At 39.5% G+C, this 16398-nt stretch overlaps 1 protein-coding gene and 1 long non-coding RNA gene across 2 annotated transcripts; both read right to left on the bottom strand.

The window, feature by feature from the left end:
* Positions 1 to 4747: 4747 nt before the first annotated feature.
* Positions 4748 to 16180, bottom strand: LOC103034605 (cytochrome P450 2K1). The gene is made up of 9 exons (XM_022665115.2): positions 15867 to 16180; positions 14041 to 14203; positions 13102 to 13251; positions 9596 to 9756; positions 9317 to 9484; positions 8626 to 8767; positions 7296 to 7480; positions 7073 to 7214; positions 4748 to 5324 (listed from the first exon to the last, which is right to left on the bottom strand). Exons 1-9 carry the CDS (start codon positions 16071 to 16073, stop codon positions 5137 to 5139), a joined length of 1506 nt encoding a protein of 501 aa, XP_022520836.2. The 5' UTR covers positions 16074 to 16180; the 3' UTR covers positions 4748 to 5136.
* On the bottom strand, positions 5421 to 6747 carry LOC125784351 (uncharacterized). The gene is made up of 2 exons (XR_007427137.1): positions 5715 to 6747; positions 5421 to 5590 (listed from the first exon to the last, which is right to left on the bottom strand). It is a non-coding gene; the product is annotated as an uncharacterized LOC125784351 (long non-coding RNA).
* Positions 16181 to 16398: the final 218 nt, after the last annotated feature.

Genomic DNA, 16398 nt, shown 5'->3' with positions numbered 1-16398 from the left:
CCATTTGCTTGAGGCATCAGGTCAGGCGTCAGGACCTTTTAATTCCTCCAATTGTTGATAAGACACTCTTACAGACTGAGGAGATCCTTTATCCCAAAAGCATCTGGCTTTTAAATCCTCCCATGTGCCATTCATCTGTTATCAAACATCAGCCATTAATTTATCTCGGAAACCAGTTAGCATCATCAGTTAGCAATTAGCCATTGTGACTAATCTGCCATTGTGGGCTTCATAATAAAAGTCTCATGACAAAGTGTATTTAAATGCAATAAAACAATCATTAAAGAACAAAAAAGTCAGTATTTTAATTTATTTCAATGCACTACTGACTGGATCACCAGGTCAGGATCCTAGAGTTTTTAGTGAGCTGGAAAAAATATGCTTTTAGCTACAGAGCAGCAAATCAGAAAAATAAAAAAAATCAAAAACAAATAAAAAAAAAAAAATAAATAAAAAAAATCAGAGATTCCCACCCACCCAAGATGGCGGCGTGTTAACACGCAGCGGTCGCTCCGGGTCCGTTAAATGGTGCTTTTGTATTACTATTTGTCGTTTTTTCCGTTTATTTCCTGCAAATATGTGCATCGGAACACCCGTGCACATGTTCTACCACCGCCAGACCCTGCTACAGTGGAGAAACCAGCCAGAAAACACGCTACCGGACGAGGTTCTGCAGACGCTACTTGAGCTTAGCCTGCTAAGAGACCCAGGCCGCCAGCCCGCGGTGTTTCCTGACGCCGGAGCCCAGCGGAAGTGCCATCGCAAGCGGTGCGAGCGTAAGCGTAAGCGTGGAAAGAGAGCCGGGATCCGCACAAGGCTAAAGGCTAGTCCTAGCCGGCCGGCTATACCATCGCTTTTTCTGGCAAACGTCTGTTCACTTGACAATAAACTGGACTACATCCGACTCCATTCGAACAACCCAGAGTGAGTTCAGAGACTGCTGTGTTTTGGTTTTTGTGGAATCGTGGCTGAACGACAACATTCCGGACGATCTGCAGAACAAACACCCAGACGGACTGTTTATTATCGCCGGAGATTTCAACCACGCAAATCTCAAGTCAGTGCTCCCTAAATTCCATCAACATGTGGACTTTGCAACGAGAGGAGCGAGCGCGTTGGATCTTGTTTACACAAACATCCCCAGCGCGTACCGGGCGGAGCCCCGCCCCCACCTCGCTTTCTCGGACCACATGTGTGTTTGGCTGACTCCAACATACACACCACTCATCAAACGCTCCAGACCAGTTCAGAAGCAGGTGAAAACCTGGCCGGCAGGCTCCATCTCTGCCCTTCAGGACTGTTTTGAGTGCACTGCATGGGACATGTTTAGGGAGGCTGCTACTGAAGGCGATTCTGTTGATTTGGAGGAGTATGCAGCATCAGTCACTGGCTACATCAGCAAGTGCATTGATGAAGTCACTGTCTCCAAGACCATCACTACACGCCCAAACCAGAAGCCTTGGATGACTGCTGAGGTACGTGCGCTGCTGAGGACCCGCGACTCCGCCTTCAGAGTGGGTGACAAGGTGGCCCTGAGGAAAGCGAGAGCCGACCTGTCAAGAGCCATCAGAGAGGCAAAGCGCGCACACGCCCAGAGAATCCACAGCCACTTCAAGGACACGGGTGACGCGCGGCGCATGTGGCAGGGCATCCAGGCAATCACCAACTACAGGACAATGCCACCGTCCTGTGAACGTGATGCCTCCCTCCCTGATGCCCTGAACAACTTTTATGCACGGTTTGAGGCACAAAACAACACGATGGCGAGAAAGACCATGCCCAAGCCGGATGAGCAGGTGTTGTGCCTGACTGCAGTGGATGTGAGGAACACTCTGCGCAGAGTCAACCCTCGAAAAGCTGCAGGACCAGACAACATCCCCGGCAGAGTGCTCAGGGAGTGCGCAGACCAGCTGACAGATGTTCTCACGGATATCTTCAACATCTCCATGTGCAGCGCCACTGTCCCAACGTGCCTCAAGTCCACCACCATCGTTCCCGTGCCGAAGAAGTCCACAGTGTCCTGCCTCAATGACTACCGTCCCGTTGCACTTACACCCATCATCATGAAGTGCTTCGAGAGGCTAGTCATGAGGAACATCAAGACACGACTGCCCTCTTCACTGGACCCCCTGCAGTTTGCGTATCGTCCCAATCGCTCCACGGACGATGCCATCACCACCACCCTTCATCTCTCCCTCACCCACCTGGAGAAGAAGGACACTTACATCAGAATGCTGTTTCAACACCATCATCCCACAGAACCTCATCAGGAAGCTAAGATCGCTCGGCCTCAACACCCCCCTCTGCAACTGGATCCTGGACTTTCTGACGGGGAGACCCCAGTCAGTCCGTTTTGGGGGCAGCACCTCCAGCACCATCACACTGAACACTGGGGCCCCCCAGGGCAGTGTCCTGAGTCCTCTGCTGTTCACCCTGCTGACTCATGACTGTGCTGCAAAACACAGTTCTAACAGCTTTATCAAGTTCGCCGATGATAAAACCGTGCTGGGTCTCATCACCAAAGGCGACGAGTCAGCATACAGAGAGGAGGTGCAGCGGCTGACAGACTGGTGTACAGTCAACAACCTTCACCTGAATGTGGACAAGACAAAGGAAATGGTTGTTGACTTCAGGAGAGCACAACACACCCACTCTCCACTCAACATCGACGGGTCCTCTGTGGAGATTGTTAAGAGCACCAAGTTCCTTGGTGTCCACTTAGCAGATAACCTCACCTGGACCCTGAACACCAGCTCTATAGCCAAGAAAGCCGAGCAGCGTCTCTACTTCCTCCGGAAGCTGAGAAAGGCCCGTCTCCCTCCACCCATCCTCACACTCTTCTATAGAGGGACCATTGAGAGCATCCTGAGCAGCTGCATCACTGCCTGGTTTGGGACCTGCACCGTCTCTGACCGCAAGACCCTCCAGCGTATTGTGAGGACAGCTGAGAGGATCATTGGCGTCTCTCCCTCCTGCCTTCGGGAAGGAGGTACCGCAGCATCCGGTCCAGCACGACCAGATTCTGCAACAGCTTCTACCCCCAAGCCATCAGACTCCTTAACTGCAGAGACTGAACTGATGGTTTTTCTGTACATGCACACACACTCTTACCCCACTTACCCCAGAAATGGAAAGCAATAAAAACCGTACTACCTCACTGGACTCTATTGCACACTGTGTAATAGAGGTAATTACTACCTCACTGGTCTTTTTTGCACACTTTTTGCACACTGCATAATTTGCACACTGTCTTGTTATTTATTATTCTTTGTCTGTATTGTGTTGTATTGTCTGTCTGCACTTTTGTACTGTTGCACTATTGTTCTGTCTACACTGTGTTTATGTGCACCATGGTCCCTGGAGGAACGTTGTTTCGTTTCACTGTGTACTCTGTATATAGCTGAAATGACAATAAAAACCACTTTGACTTTTTGACTTTGAAATGATTTAGTGGACTTTTAGTTTCGAACCACCTTCAGACAGACTGTAACTGTTTTAGCTGAGTTTTTCTTTTACCTTTTTTCTTTTATTAATTTCAATTTATTGTTTTTCTTGTTGTCCTCTTGGCCTTTTACCTTTTTATTTCATTATTTCATTTATTGTATTATTTTATTTATTTTTTATTTTATATATTTTATTATTTGAATTATTTATCTTTTTATTTTATTGCTTCACATTTTAGCCTGAAATCCACAACAGGAATTCCAGGCTACACTTATCCTTTTATTCTGAATTACTTTATTTATTTTTAATTAAAACGTGTTGTCGCTGTCCAGTGAAAAACAAGTATCTCCAAAACAGCAACTTTACAGGAGAGAGACTTCTAAAAAACTTCTAAACTTTTAATGAAAGACATTTTAAATTTTTTAAGTATTTATTTTGGTCCGTTCATTAAATTTTTTTGACACAATGTAAGGAACAGGTTAACAGTCATGATATATATATATATATATTAATTACTGCTGTCAGGTGATTAATCAATCAAAAAATCAACCTTTATTTTCAGTCAGTAAAACATTGTGGGTAACTCCTTATTTTTATTGCAGCCAAGCATTACATTTTGTTTATTGTTTTTTTATAAAGTTTCTTATTTCAGTTCAACCTGATTAAATACTTGATTTTAAATGTACTTTTAGTTGTAAATGCCCGGCTGCATTAAAAAATGAGGGTTACCCACAATGTACTAAAGAGTAAAATAAAGGTTGATTGATTGCCTGATTGATTAATTACCTGACAGCATTAATTAATATAGTATTTTGTGAAATATACCTTATTTTAAATATTGTTTTTAATGTCGCCTAGGCCTTCACATTGGTCACCACTTTGACAATATAAAAGTCCCCCATCAAACGCCGGTCCTGAGCTGGAAACAAACAGCAGAACCGATTAGACTCACGGCGGGGAGGCTGAGGGAGGGTCTCCTGAGGTCTGGATGGATTTCCCTGGAGCTTTCTTCTTCTTCTTCTTCTTCTTCTTCCTCTCGTCTAATAACGATCAGAATCAGCAGAGAAGAGATAAATAACCAGTAACACCATCAGCACCAAACCCAGCAGTATACCAGCACTAATCCCAGGCTGCAGGAGCATCTCCTCCAACACAGCCATCCCTGAACAACAGCAGCATCAATACATCCTCATGTACAGCTGTCAGGGGATTAACTCCGCCCCTACAGGTGGTAGTTAAGGAGAGGTGAGAGCAGGGGGTGGGGCTAAGCTGAAAAACTGGTTCTACAGAGAGACAGAGAGTGTTTACTTATTTATCTGTTTGTTTATTATGATTTTATCCATTAGTTTTAGTATAAAATGTATTAATATAAAATTTTATGAAATTTCCTTACTACAAAATACAGTAATCCACAGCCAACTGTCAGTGGTATTAAAACACAGAGGAATCGAATGGGAACAAAAGCGATTTAGCTTCAGATTAGAGCAACAACACTAAAGAGTAGACTCGTGGTTGTGACCTCTAATTTTCCTCAGCCAGTCGACCTCCAAACCACAGCAACCCCTGTAGATACGCTTGTGATGTCCAGACAGGTAAATCCAATCACTTGATCACAAATAACAGTGTGAATGGCATCTCAACACAAACAATTCAGATTCATCTGCAGTCTGAACACAGCATCAGATTCAGAAGTCAGATTCTGGGCACGGCACAGAGCCCCTGATTGGCCGGGTTCAGCGTGAAGCCGACCACTGGCGTGAGGTCCAGCTGACCCTCTGTCAGGCCTGGTGGAGGAGTGAAGCGGAAGTGTTGGAGGAGGGAGGTGAAGAAGAGGAAGAGCTCCATCCTCGCCAGACTCTCCCCCAGACACACCCTGCGCCCTGCAGATTAAACACACATATAATATAGTCTATATTCTATATTTCAGTAGAAAATACTATATCAAATTCTATACCAGTTATTCATTTATTCATGTGTTCCTCTGGTAAATTTTTATTGAACTGTACCATTTAAAATTCGTTCTTAGCAAAAAGTGTCACATAACATATAATTCATTAAGATTCGTTTTTAATCACCTGACAGCACTAACAGCACTAATATGTATAACCCATCAAAACCAAACCCAGACCAAAACCAAAACTTAAACCTCAAACCCTTAAATCAAACCCAATCTGAAATCCAGAGCAACCCAAACTAAAACTTCAAACCAACCAAAACCCAAACTTAAACCCAAACTCAAAACCAAACACAGACCAAAACCAAACTTAAACCTCAAACCCTTAAATCAAACCCAATCTGAAATCCAGAGCAACCCCAAACTAAAACTCTAAACCAACCAAAACCCAAACTTAAATCAAACCCAGACCAGAACCCAAACTTAATCCCAAACTCGAATCCAGATCAAATCCCAAACTCAAATCCAGACCCAAAACCCAAACTCAAATCCAGACCAAAATCCAAACTCAAATCCAGACTAAAACCCAAACTAAAACTCCAAACAATCCAAAACCCAAACTTAAACTCAAGTTTTTGGTTTGGGTTTAGAGATTGGGACTGAGATTGGGGTTGAATTTGGGTTTTGGTTTGAGTTTGGTGTCAAATTTGGATTTTTGGATTGAGATTGGGTTAAGGTTTAGGTTTGAGGTTGTGTTAAGTTTGAGTTTGGGTTTGGATTTTGGGATTGAGATTGGGTTTGGTTTAGGTTTAAGGTTGTGTTAAATTTGAGATTGGCTTTTTGGTGTTTGAGTGTTACTAATGGCCCAGTTGTTGCACCTCCACACCTCAGGAGGTCACTCTTGTCTCAGTTTTAGTATTTGTACAACTGCATTATTTTGCTCATTATTCTGTGGCATCTTGTCTGGTTATTCTAGCATTTTTAAGCATTTTGTGAACCTTGTCTCTTCTGGTGATTATATCTCAGCAATGATTTTTTTACTTTAATTTTTGGAATTCCCCTGTCTGTATTTGTCTGCCTGGACTTTGTTATTTTTGCTAATAAAAGCTGCTTCTGGATCCTTACCCTGGTCTTGTGTGACATTGAGCTTGGGTTTAGGTTTGGGTTTTAGAATTGAGATTTAGGTTAGGTTTTTGTTTTGGAATTGATGTAGAGTTTTAGAATTGAGATCAAGGTTGGGGGTAGGGTTTTGGAATTGAGATTGAGGTTGGGTTTGGGTTTTGAAATTGAGATTGAGGTTGGGTTTGGTTTTTTTTTAATTGAGATTGAGTTTTGGAATTGAGGTTGGGGTTGGGTTTTGGAATTGAGATTGAGGTTTGGTTTGGGTTTTAGAATTGAGATTGAGGTTGGGTTTGGGTTTTGGGATTGAGATTAAGGTTGGGTTTTGGGATTGAGATTGAGGCTGTGTTTGGGTTTTGGAATTGAGATTGAGGTTGGGTTTGGGTTTTGGGATTGAGATTGAGGTTGGGTTTTAGAATTGAGATTGAGGTTGTGTTTGGGTTTTGGAATTGAGATTGAGGTTGGGTTTGTGTTTTGGGATTGAGATTGAGTTTGGGTTTAGGTTTAAGTTCAGGGTTGAGTTTGGGTTTGGGGTTCGTGTATGTTTAGATTTCTGAGGTAAATGTAACAGTATAAAAGTCTGATGTGTTGAATTTTATGTAAATCTAGAATCACCTGCAGAAAAGGGCATAAAGGCGTCTCTATTAACAAATCGACCGTCCGCGTCGAGGAAGTGAGCCGGGTTGAAGCTTTTGGGCGTCTCCCATTCGCTCTCATCCCACAAGACTGAGGACAGCAGGGGCATCACTGAGGTTCCCTGAAGATGAGAAATCACAGGTATAGGATGCATTTAAATGTAATAAAACCAATAAAATCTAGATATTTGCCAGCATCCTACTTTTTTGATGAAATATCCGTTGAAGGTGACGTCGCAGCTGGTGACGTGAGGGAGACTCATGGGTACGATGTTGGCGAGTCTCTGGGTTTCGTGAATCACTGCGTCTGTGTACGGTAAATTCTTCCTGTCCTGGACTTTGGGTTGACGATCTCCAATCACTCGATCGATCTCCTGCTGGACCCGCTCTGCAGATAAACAATATATATTAAATATATGTAAACTCTTTCTGTTATGTAAAAGAAAAGTCCTTGATAAAATAGATTAATATTGTTTTGAGAAGCTTCTACCTGTGTCTGGAAGCTACTGGAATCTGTGTGGATTGTTTTCTTTAATTTGAGAGATGTTAGCTTACCCTGCTAGTCTAGAAAACACACACTGGTGTTTTAAAGCTGGTTTTGTTGTTTTAGAATCAACATTTTGTTTTGACGGACAGATTTTCTGAAATCCTGCTGGACACCCAAATAGAAACCTACATACACTACGTGTATATGGCAAAGCTCTCCATTTACTGGTCGATCTCTGTTCCAACCCTCACCTTTGGCGAAGAGCTTTGGGTAGTAACATGAATGTATGATATTGAGAATAGAAATGGCGTACTATTACAAACTGTACAGAGTGGAAGACTTTCACTGTTTTTTTTACTTTTACCAGACATGGATATACTTTAGAGTAGTCAGAGGTGAAATTAATTTTGATGGGAGCCATGATGCTCCTGAATGCATCCCATCCAGGAGGGACAGTTGGGTAAAAAAAGTCTGTGTCACCTGAGTGTGTGTGATAGATTCTGATAGATTTTATCTGATTTGTGGGCATCAGGGAGCCGTTATTGATATGCGGTAGACTCCCGCGACTTCCGGGAGACCTGAGACGTCTGGGTCAGGATGCCTCCTGGATGAATGCCTCCCTGGTGAACAGTTTTGTGCATGTCCGACTGGGACAAGACCCCAGGGATGACCCAGGACACGCTGGAGAGATTATATCTCTTGGCTGGCCTGGGAACACCTTGGTATTCCACCATAAAAGCTGAAAAGATATATACTAGCTGGGGAGAGGGAGGTCTGGACCTCTTTGCTTAGACTGCTGCCCCTGGATAAGCAGTAGACGTTGGAATGGGAGAAAATTTAATGGAATTTGTGAAAGCACAGTGCTTCACAGGATCTCAGCTGATATGTATTAGTGGTGTATTTGTTCAGCTTTAAACTTCAGTATTTTCTGTATAGTTTGTTGAAATGATAATGCTTATAAAAGTGTCAAATTTACTAAAAATGTTTATTTCTCTGCAGTAATAATACAACATTGGATCAGTCACAGTGTTTTCTTCCACTCTTACCCTGGATCTGAGGGTATTTGGCCATATACTGCAGACCCCAGCGGATGGTTGTACTTGTAGTATCGGTTCCAGCGATGAACAGGTTGGAGACAGTGGCCAGAAGATTTTCCTCATGGAAGTGAACACTGTTCTCCCCTGATGCCTGAAAAAAAAACAATGGAGCAAAAATAGATAAAATACTGTATTTTTCATACTATAAGGCGCACCGGATTGTAAGGCACATTATGTGACACTAGTAAGGAACAGGGGTGTCACTATCACCATGTTTTCCTTCTAATTCAGCAGGTGATGGGGGAAAACTAAAAGCTAAGTTAAGTAAACAAAACTGTAATTATTAAAAAAACATTTGCTTTATTGCTACACAGATTTTTCTCCTGAAAACTGTTTATTTCGATGAGTAAAACACTTTCGTATATTTACAGTAAGCTTAGATTTCCAGATTTCCACTAAGGCTGGGTGCAGCAGACTTAGCATTAGGGGCGATATCAGGTAGCACCTTGTCCCACGTAGCCTCTTTTAACACGGTAAACACACAGACTACAGTACGATTATAAGGCTCACTAACGACTTTTGAGAAAATTAAAGGATTTAAACCATATAGTGTGAAAAATTTGGTAGAAGGAAAACTAAGGCCTAATAATCCCTGAACCTAAAACTAAATTAGCTCTGTGTTACAGTGAATATTTCCTACCTTACAGATGTAGAAGTAATCGATGAAGCCCCGGCAGTCCTCCACGTTCAGACTGTCCTTCAGACCCATCATCAGCTGCTTCATTTCACATCTATTAATTCTGTGGTTCTCCATAACCTTCATCCACGTCTTACTGTTTTTAAACAGTTTGGGAAACACGTTGTAGAGCTAAAATAAAATATAAATTCAAATAAGAAAAACAAGCACACGGGTGAAAATAATATATTTATATTACTGTAACAAAACACACATTTTCCACCTTAAATCTGATTATTATACCTGTATTGGAACAGAGCCAGCATTCTTCATGTTCTCATTGGACCTCTGGACCATTGCCTTAAATAAAGGATCCTCATAGTCGAATCTGCTGCCGTAGATGATGGCACAGATGACGTTGGAGATAGCGACGTTGACTGTTTGAGTTGCATCGAATGGTTTTCCTTTAAAACACAATATATAAATATATTAAATATTGGATTATATATACATATGTGTTGCAGGGATTTTATCTTATGACCTCCTCACAGTTCTGATTAAACTTGTCTTTCGGTTCTTTTTCTGACACTGAAGTAAAAACTTCTCAACTCTACTTACTTGGTGTGTTTTTTCTCCATTTTAGTTTTCAGTTCCTCTTTTTCAGGTCTTATAACACAGTAATTATATCAGACAGACACATGCCCTGATCTTTTTTACTCCAGAAGACATACGGCTGCTCAAAAATAGAATCATTTAAAATGTAAAAGGAAGCAGAATTGTTATATTTTCCTGGAACTGATCATGTTTTGGTCAAAATTTTACCAAGCGCCTGTTTTTTTTACTTATTTTTTAATGTATAGACTTTAAATATATTTACACCTAAGATATATTTGCATGGTTTAGATATATTTAAATGGTTAGATTAAAGTGTTTATGAGCTGAAAGCATACGAATATTGATGATTAATTATTACTTTGATAAAATACATGGAGAAACAGCATCAGGCGGATTTATTTTGTTTTTCTTGATAATCAATAATCACACCTCTAGGATACATGTAGATACTAAAAACCTGACACTCAGAGCAGCCTATGCCTTTCAGTATTTTAATCAGGAAACACAAAGAAAAATAGATACAAAATGTAAACTTTTTAGTCTAAATAAATAAAAAAATGTTCAGTACAAAATAACTACTTAGTAAAAATGTGCAAGTAAAATAATAAAAACTATATAAAGTAGTGCGCACACCATACCTAGCTTTAGTTTGAGTAAAGCAGGTAGTTTCACACTTTTTTTCTGTGGACACTTTTGAGTCTTTATTTACTGATATTATTTGGTTTGAAACATCATATAAATATGTTTGAAGAACTAAAGGTAAATAATATTGGTTGGGGAAGGAGATTTTTCACTTTTTTAGGTGTTTTTCTCAATGGGTTTCCTGTAGATTTAGCTTTACCGCACTGGGATGTGATCACTATTATCAATATTTTAGAAATGGTAAGCTCCGCCCTTTCTAACCATATATGGATTATGTTTATGTGTGATGTTTAGGGATTCCTGAGTAATTAAGCTGAGAACACAAGGTGTGATTTTGGACAAAAAAACTGTCTGTAGAGTTTTAAGGGTTAAATATCGACCCAACCTCGTCGGATGTATAGCAGCATTGGCTGAGACTCAGGATTGACCACATGTAATTGGGCTAAAAGTGGTTTATGCTCAGTTACCAGAGTTGGTAAAAGCAGCTCTGGGTTAATTGGCGTATTATACTCAGCAACCGGGGTGTTGGCACAAGCCAGTTGGCTAAAATGGCGTATTATACTCAGCAAAAAGATATGGCACAAGCATATTTGAGTAATTTAGTGTATTATAATCAGCACATGGCACAATCGGAATGGGATGACTCCTTTTAGCATACTTGGGAATTAGGGTTTTGGCACAAGTGGTTCAGTCTGATTGCCATATTATACTCAGCAACCGGGGTGTTGGCACATTGGACTCGACCAGAGTCGGGTTATTGCAACTCGTGTGGTATTAAGCCAAAAATGTCCAGAGTTGGTTAGGATCTGAAATGGTCCAGATGCTACAAGATCTGGGCCAATGACAGGACCAACATCAAATACTTTTAATCAGGATTTTGAGAATAATACAGTCTCTATCAAGCAACCGGGGAATTAAAAATTATTTACAAAATATATTTATTATATTTTTAAATTGGCTTAACTTAAAATATCTTGTTGACCAAAACTGAGATACAGAACTAAAAATAAGAGTAAAGAGAACTGTGTGAAAGTTAAATACACTCATTTGATTAGCCTGTTTATACAGGCTGATATATTTCTGTGTATTGATCTGAAACTGACCTGGTTGTACATTAACTACAGAGATAAGTTCTTATCTCTATTCAATTAAACATCTAACCAACACAACTTCCTTTAACTATTTACTTTGAGAATATATTGTCCCATAAGTAATTGTGATAAACAATTTTATTGGCAAATGATGTCCGTTTAATGTCACTGATATATCGATCAGAGCAGTGTTACTAAGAATATTTATTCTTATTAGAATTGAAATATAATAATATCTAAATATCCTAACAGACAGAAAAAATATAGCAGACATAATTGACTTTATTTTGCTTAATTTTCTTTTATTTAACAATATCTGTGTAAGTCTGCCTGCCCTGGACTCTCTAAGACACACACAGAAGACTCCAAATCCCAGCATGCACCTGTGCCAGACCTCCTGGACATTGCTGATCATGTGACACTTTGGCGCTCTGGCTCGCCGAGCTTCTAGATTGCTCACACCTGCTCTCACCAGTATATATACCCTTTATTTTCAGTTCACCCTTGCCCTTGCACATTAAATCTAGTCATCTAACTCGTCTACAGTACCTCACGTTTCTTTTGTGTTTTTCTCTTTTGCTACAGACCCGTTTTTGGACTTTATAACCTCTCTCTTGCCAAGCCCTGTATTGTTTGTTTATTTGTTGCTGACCATTATTTTGTTTATAGACTTCTAGCTATCTATCGCTGCCTTTCAGATTTTGACCAACTCTGTAAGTCTAAGGTAAAAAAGTAACAAAATTACATTTACTCACATTACTGTGATTCAATAGATTTTATGAGTAATTTGTCATTTTTAAAGTAGTTTTTAAAATATGTAATTTTACTTTTACTCAAGTTCATTTTGACACAAGTAATTTGCTTGACTAGATTGGAAAACTCCCAGTTACTAAGTAACAAATGAAATGCTGGCGAAAAAAAAAATAATTGTCTGAATAAAAAAAAAATAGTTTTGTTCTCCATGGCAGCGCAGCTGAATTTTCCCCAGGTTTTAATTATGGTTAGCGGGAGAGACGCTGTGTGAATCAGCTGGGGTCTGTGTGCGCAGCTCCGGGGAACCAGTGTTGTGTCAAGTTATGCTACCCATCGATATGTGCTTCTTTACGGCAATGCGCATGCGCCGACCAACAGTTTTTTGTATGTTTTCATGTTTTTTATGATATTTTTGATATTTTTAATGAAGTTTTCAACAATTTAGAACAATAAACATTCTGCTTGAATGTAAAAAAAATATTATATGGAATTTATGATTTGTTCTTTTTTTTCCACCAAATAAATAAAAGTAACTATGTAACTTTTAATTAAAGTATATTTTAAAATGAGTACTTTTTTACTTTTACTCAAATAGATTTTTATATGGGTACTTTTACTTTTACTTGAGTAGAATTTTTGCAAAATAAAGGTACTTTTACTCAATTACAATTTTTCAGTACTTTTTCCAACTCTGGTTATGTTACTCACCATCAAAACTTTTAAACACTGCTTTCAGGTGCTGAATCTCTTCTATAATTTTCTCCTCCACCCCTCTTTTACCCATCCCCAGATCTCTCAGAGCGGTGAGGGTGAAACGCCTCATCACCTTCCAGTTCTCTCCATTCGCCCACAGGATTCCTGTAGATATCATAGTATTAATAATATTAGTAATAAACTTGTACACATTTATACATCAAGGATGCACAATTATATTATTAATTTTGTATAAAAATAAATGCAATTAACTAAAATATTAACAGAAAACTTGTATATTAGCTGGTTGGAGGTTTATATTGATAGACAACAGGTCTCTAATGCCATTGATATCCATTGTAATGTACAGGGGTTAAACAATGAAACTGAAACACCTGTCATCATTTTAGTGTGGGATTTTAGGTTTCATGGCTAAATTGGAGCAGCCTGGTGTTCAATCTTCATTAATTGCACATTATTGCACCAGTAAGAGCAGAGTGTGAAGGTTCAATTAGCAGGGTAAGAGCACAGTTCTGCTCTAAATATTGCAATGCACACAACATTATGGGTGACATTCCAGAGTTCAAAAGAGGACAAATTGTTGGTGCACGTCTTGCTGGAGCATCTGTGACCAAGACAGCAAGTCTTTGTGATGCATCAAGAGCCACGGTATCCAGGGTAATGTCAGCGAGATACCACCAAGAAGAACCAACCACATCCAACAGGATTAACTGTGGACGCTGTAAGAGGAAGCTGTCTGAAAGGGATGTTCGGGTGCTAACCCGGATTGTATCCAAAAAACATAAAACCACGGCTGATCAAATCACGCAGAATTCAATGTGCACCTCAACTCTCCTGTTTCCACCAGAACTGTCCGTCACCACAAGCAATTATTGTGCTCTAAAACCAGGTGTTTCAGTTTCATTGTCCAACCCCTGTGTGTTTAATGCTTACCAAGCTTCTTCATAATATCGTGGAATACAGGTAAGATGTCCCTCTCTCCGAACTCTTCAGCGCAGTTCACCAGCGCCTGCTTTACCGTCTTGTATCCGGCCAGGACTATGATTTTTTTGGGTCCAAGATGTATCTTGAAGACTGGGCCATATTTCTTTGAGAGCTTTAAAAATATGAAATATGAGAAAAATGAGGAGGATTATAATCTGGCAACCAATCTACCCCTGTGTGAAACTGGATTTTCCCCAGTAAGATTTCTTTTGTTTTCAGATTATCAAACTAATTTTTATATTAGACAAACAAATAAAACCTTAGTAAATATAAAAAGCACTTTTTAAATGATGATTTTATTAAATAAGAGAAAAAAACTATCCAAAAAAGTGTTTTCCGCCCCATAAATTAACTGAGATTAATCACACTTTTTGTAAAGCTGAGTTGAATTTCACTACTGACAGGTCTGATTACTGCCAGACCTGTAGAATCAAGAAATCACTTAAATACTAGAACCTGTCTGACGACATGAAGCAGATAGAATATCTCAAAAAGCAGCACATTATTAGTATTATACCTTGATCTGAAGAAACTCAACAACAGATGAGAAAAAACAAAGTCATTGGTCATCTATCAGTCTGGAAAAGGTTATGAAGTTATTTCTAAAGCTTTGGGACTCCAGAGAACCACAGTGAGAGCTATTATTCAGTCACTCTCCTCAGTTAAGATCAGTGTTAATGATTCAATAATAAGAATAAAGAGACTGGTGAAAATTTATTAAAAGGCTGTAGAGACTTGATCCTCTACAATTTTTTTCATTTTTCCTTTTTGTCATACTTACATTTTTCTGATTGTCAAACAAACTTTAATATCAGACAAAAATGACCTGAGTAGATATAAAAATCACTTTTTAAATGATCAATGTATGTATTAAAGGAAAAAAACTATCCAAGCCAATCTAGCCCTGTGTGAAAAAGTGTTTTTGTCCTCTAAACCTAATAACTTGGTTGTGTCACTCTTGGCAGCAACACTTCAAATCAATCACATCTCTGTGGAGGAATTTAGTTTCAGTCTTCTTTATAGAATTGTTTTAATTCAGACACTTTCCAGCATAAACACTTAAGATCATCCACAGCATCTCAATCAGACTTTAACTAGATCACTCCAAAACCTTCATGCTGTTTTTGAGCCATTCAGAGATAGACTTATTTGTGTGCTTTGGGTCATTGTCCTGCTGCAGAACCTGAGTACACCTGAGCTTGAGGTCACTAAGGAACAGATGGCCAAAAATTCTCCTTCAGGAACAGCTGAATTCCTAAATTTCAGATTTTTTTTTTTATGATTCCCAGGACTTTTTGTACTCATTTTATATAATAAAAAAGTGCTTCCCTTGCTCCCTAATATAAAAAGGCTCAGGTCACTACTTTTTATCCAATTAATCCAGGTTTAATTTATAATATACTTTATTACAAATGCAGAGAATCATCAATATTCAACTCTTTAGTCTTTAAATCTTTAAAAAGAAATCTCTCTTTTAGTTTAGTCAGTTTTCAATAAGCTATAAGGGGAAAAAACTGTGGAATGATTTTAATAATTTGGCAAAAAAATCTATGAAACGTTATAAATCCTGTGTAAAAGATTATTTGATGATGTACTGTAACTATTTTATGTATATTTATGTACATATTTTTATATTACTAAGGTTGATACTTTATAAAAGCTCATATTAGTTTTTTTGCCTCTAACTGCACTATATGTTACGCTGTTTTTTACTTATTGTGCAAAAATAAAATTATTTCTATGAACTTCTTGGAAGTCTCATCAGCAACTCTTACGTCACACAGGCTCAGATGAAGAGTCTTGAGGTTGAGCTGCAGCAGATTTCCCAGGATGGGCAGCGGTCTCGGCCCTGGAGGCTCCTGTCCCTCTTTTGGAGACTCGGATCCAGAAGAAAGGAGGTAAAGGAGGAGAAGCAGCAGCACTCCCAGTAAAACCACCGTGCTGCTCGACTGTACCAGAAAAAGATCCTCCATCACACCCATCGCCTGAGACCCAGTACCATAAAAACACTAATATTATCCAGTGAAGAGAGGGAGGTATGAGTTCAGCTTCAGATCTGTCTCACCCTCACTCTCACACACAATCATAAATACTCTTCCCCAGGGTTTAGAGGAGTGGCTTCTGCTGCTACTGTGCAGGAACTATAGGGACTGAGGTTACTGAAGGACACTTTTAGGCTCAGGGGTTTGTTTAGTTACTAGTTGTTCCTGTGTTTTATGTACTATTTGTTATTGCATCACAAAACCTACTTTGTACTTTGGACAGAACACTTTAGAGAACACATAATCTACGCTTTATCTATCTATA

This window comes from Astyanax mexicanus, chromosome 19, assembly GCF_023375975.1.
Source record: "Astyanax mexicanus isolate ESR-SI-001 chromosome 19, AstMex3_surface, whole genome shotgun sequence".
NCBI lineage: Eukaryota > Metazoa > Chordata > Actinopteri > Characiformes > Acestrorhamphidae > Astyanax > Astyanax mexicanus.
The sequence above is the reverse complement of the archived record's forward strand: the minus strand, read 5'-3'. Positions and strand labels throughout refer to the sequence as shown.

Excerpts from the sequence above, each read along its gene's own strand:
- LOC103034605 (XM_022665115.2), bottom strand. The coding sequence starts at position 16,073 with ATGGGTGTGATGGAGGATCTTTTTCTGGTACAGTCGAGCAGCACGGTG. Across the intron at positions 7,215-7,295 it reads ACGGATATTTCATCAAAAAA|GGAACCTCAGTGATGCCCCT; the intron begins GTAGGATGCTGG and ends TCTCATCTTCAG. Across the intron at positions 5,325-7,072 it reads CTTTATGCCCTTTTCTGCAG|GGCGCAGGGTGTGTCTGGGG; the intron begins GTGATTCTAGAT and ends TTTAATCTGCAG.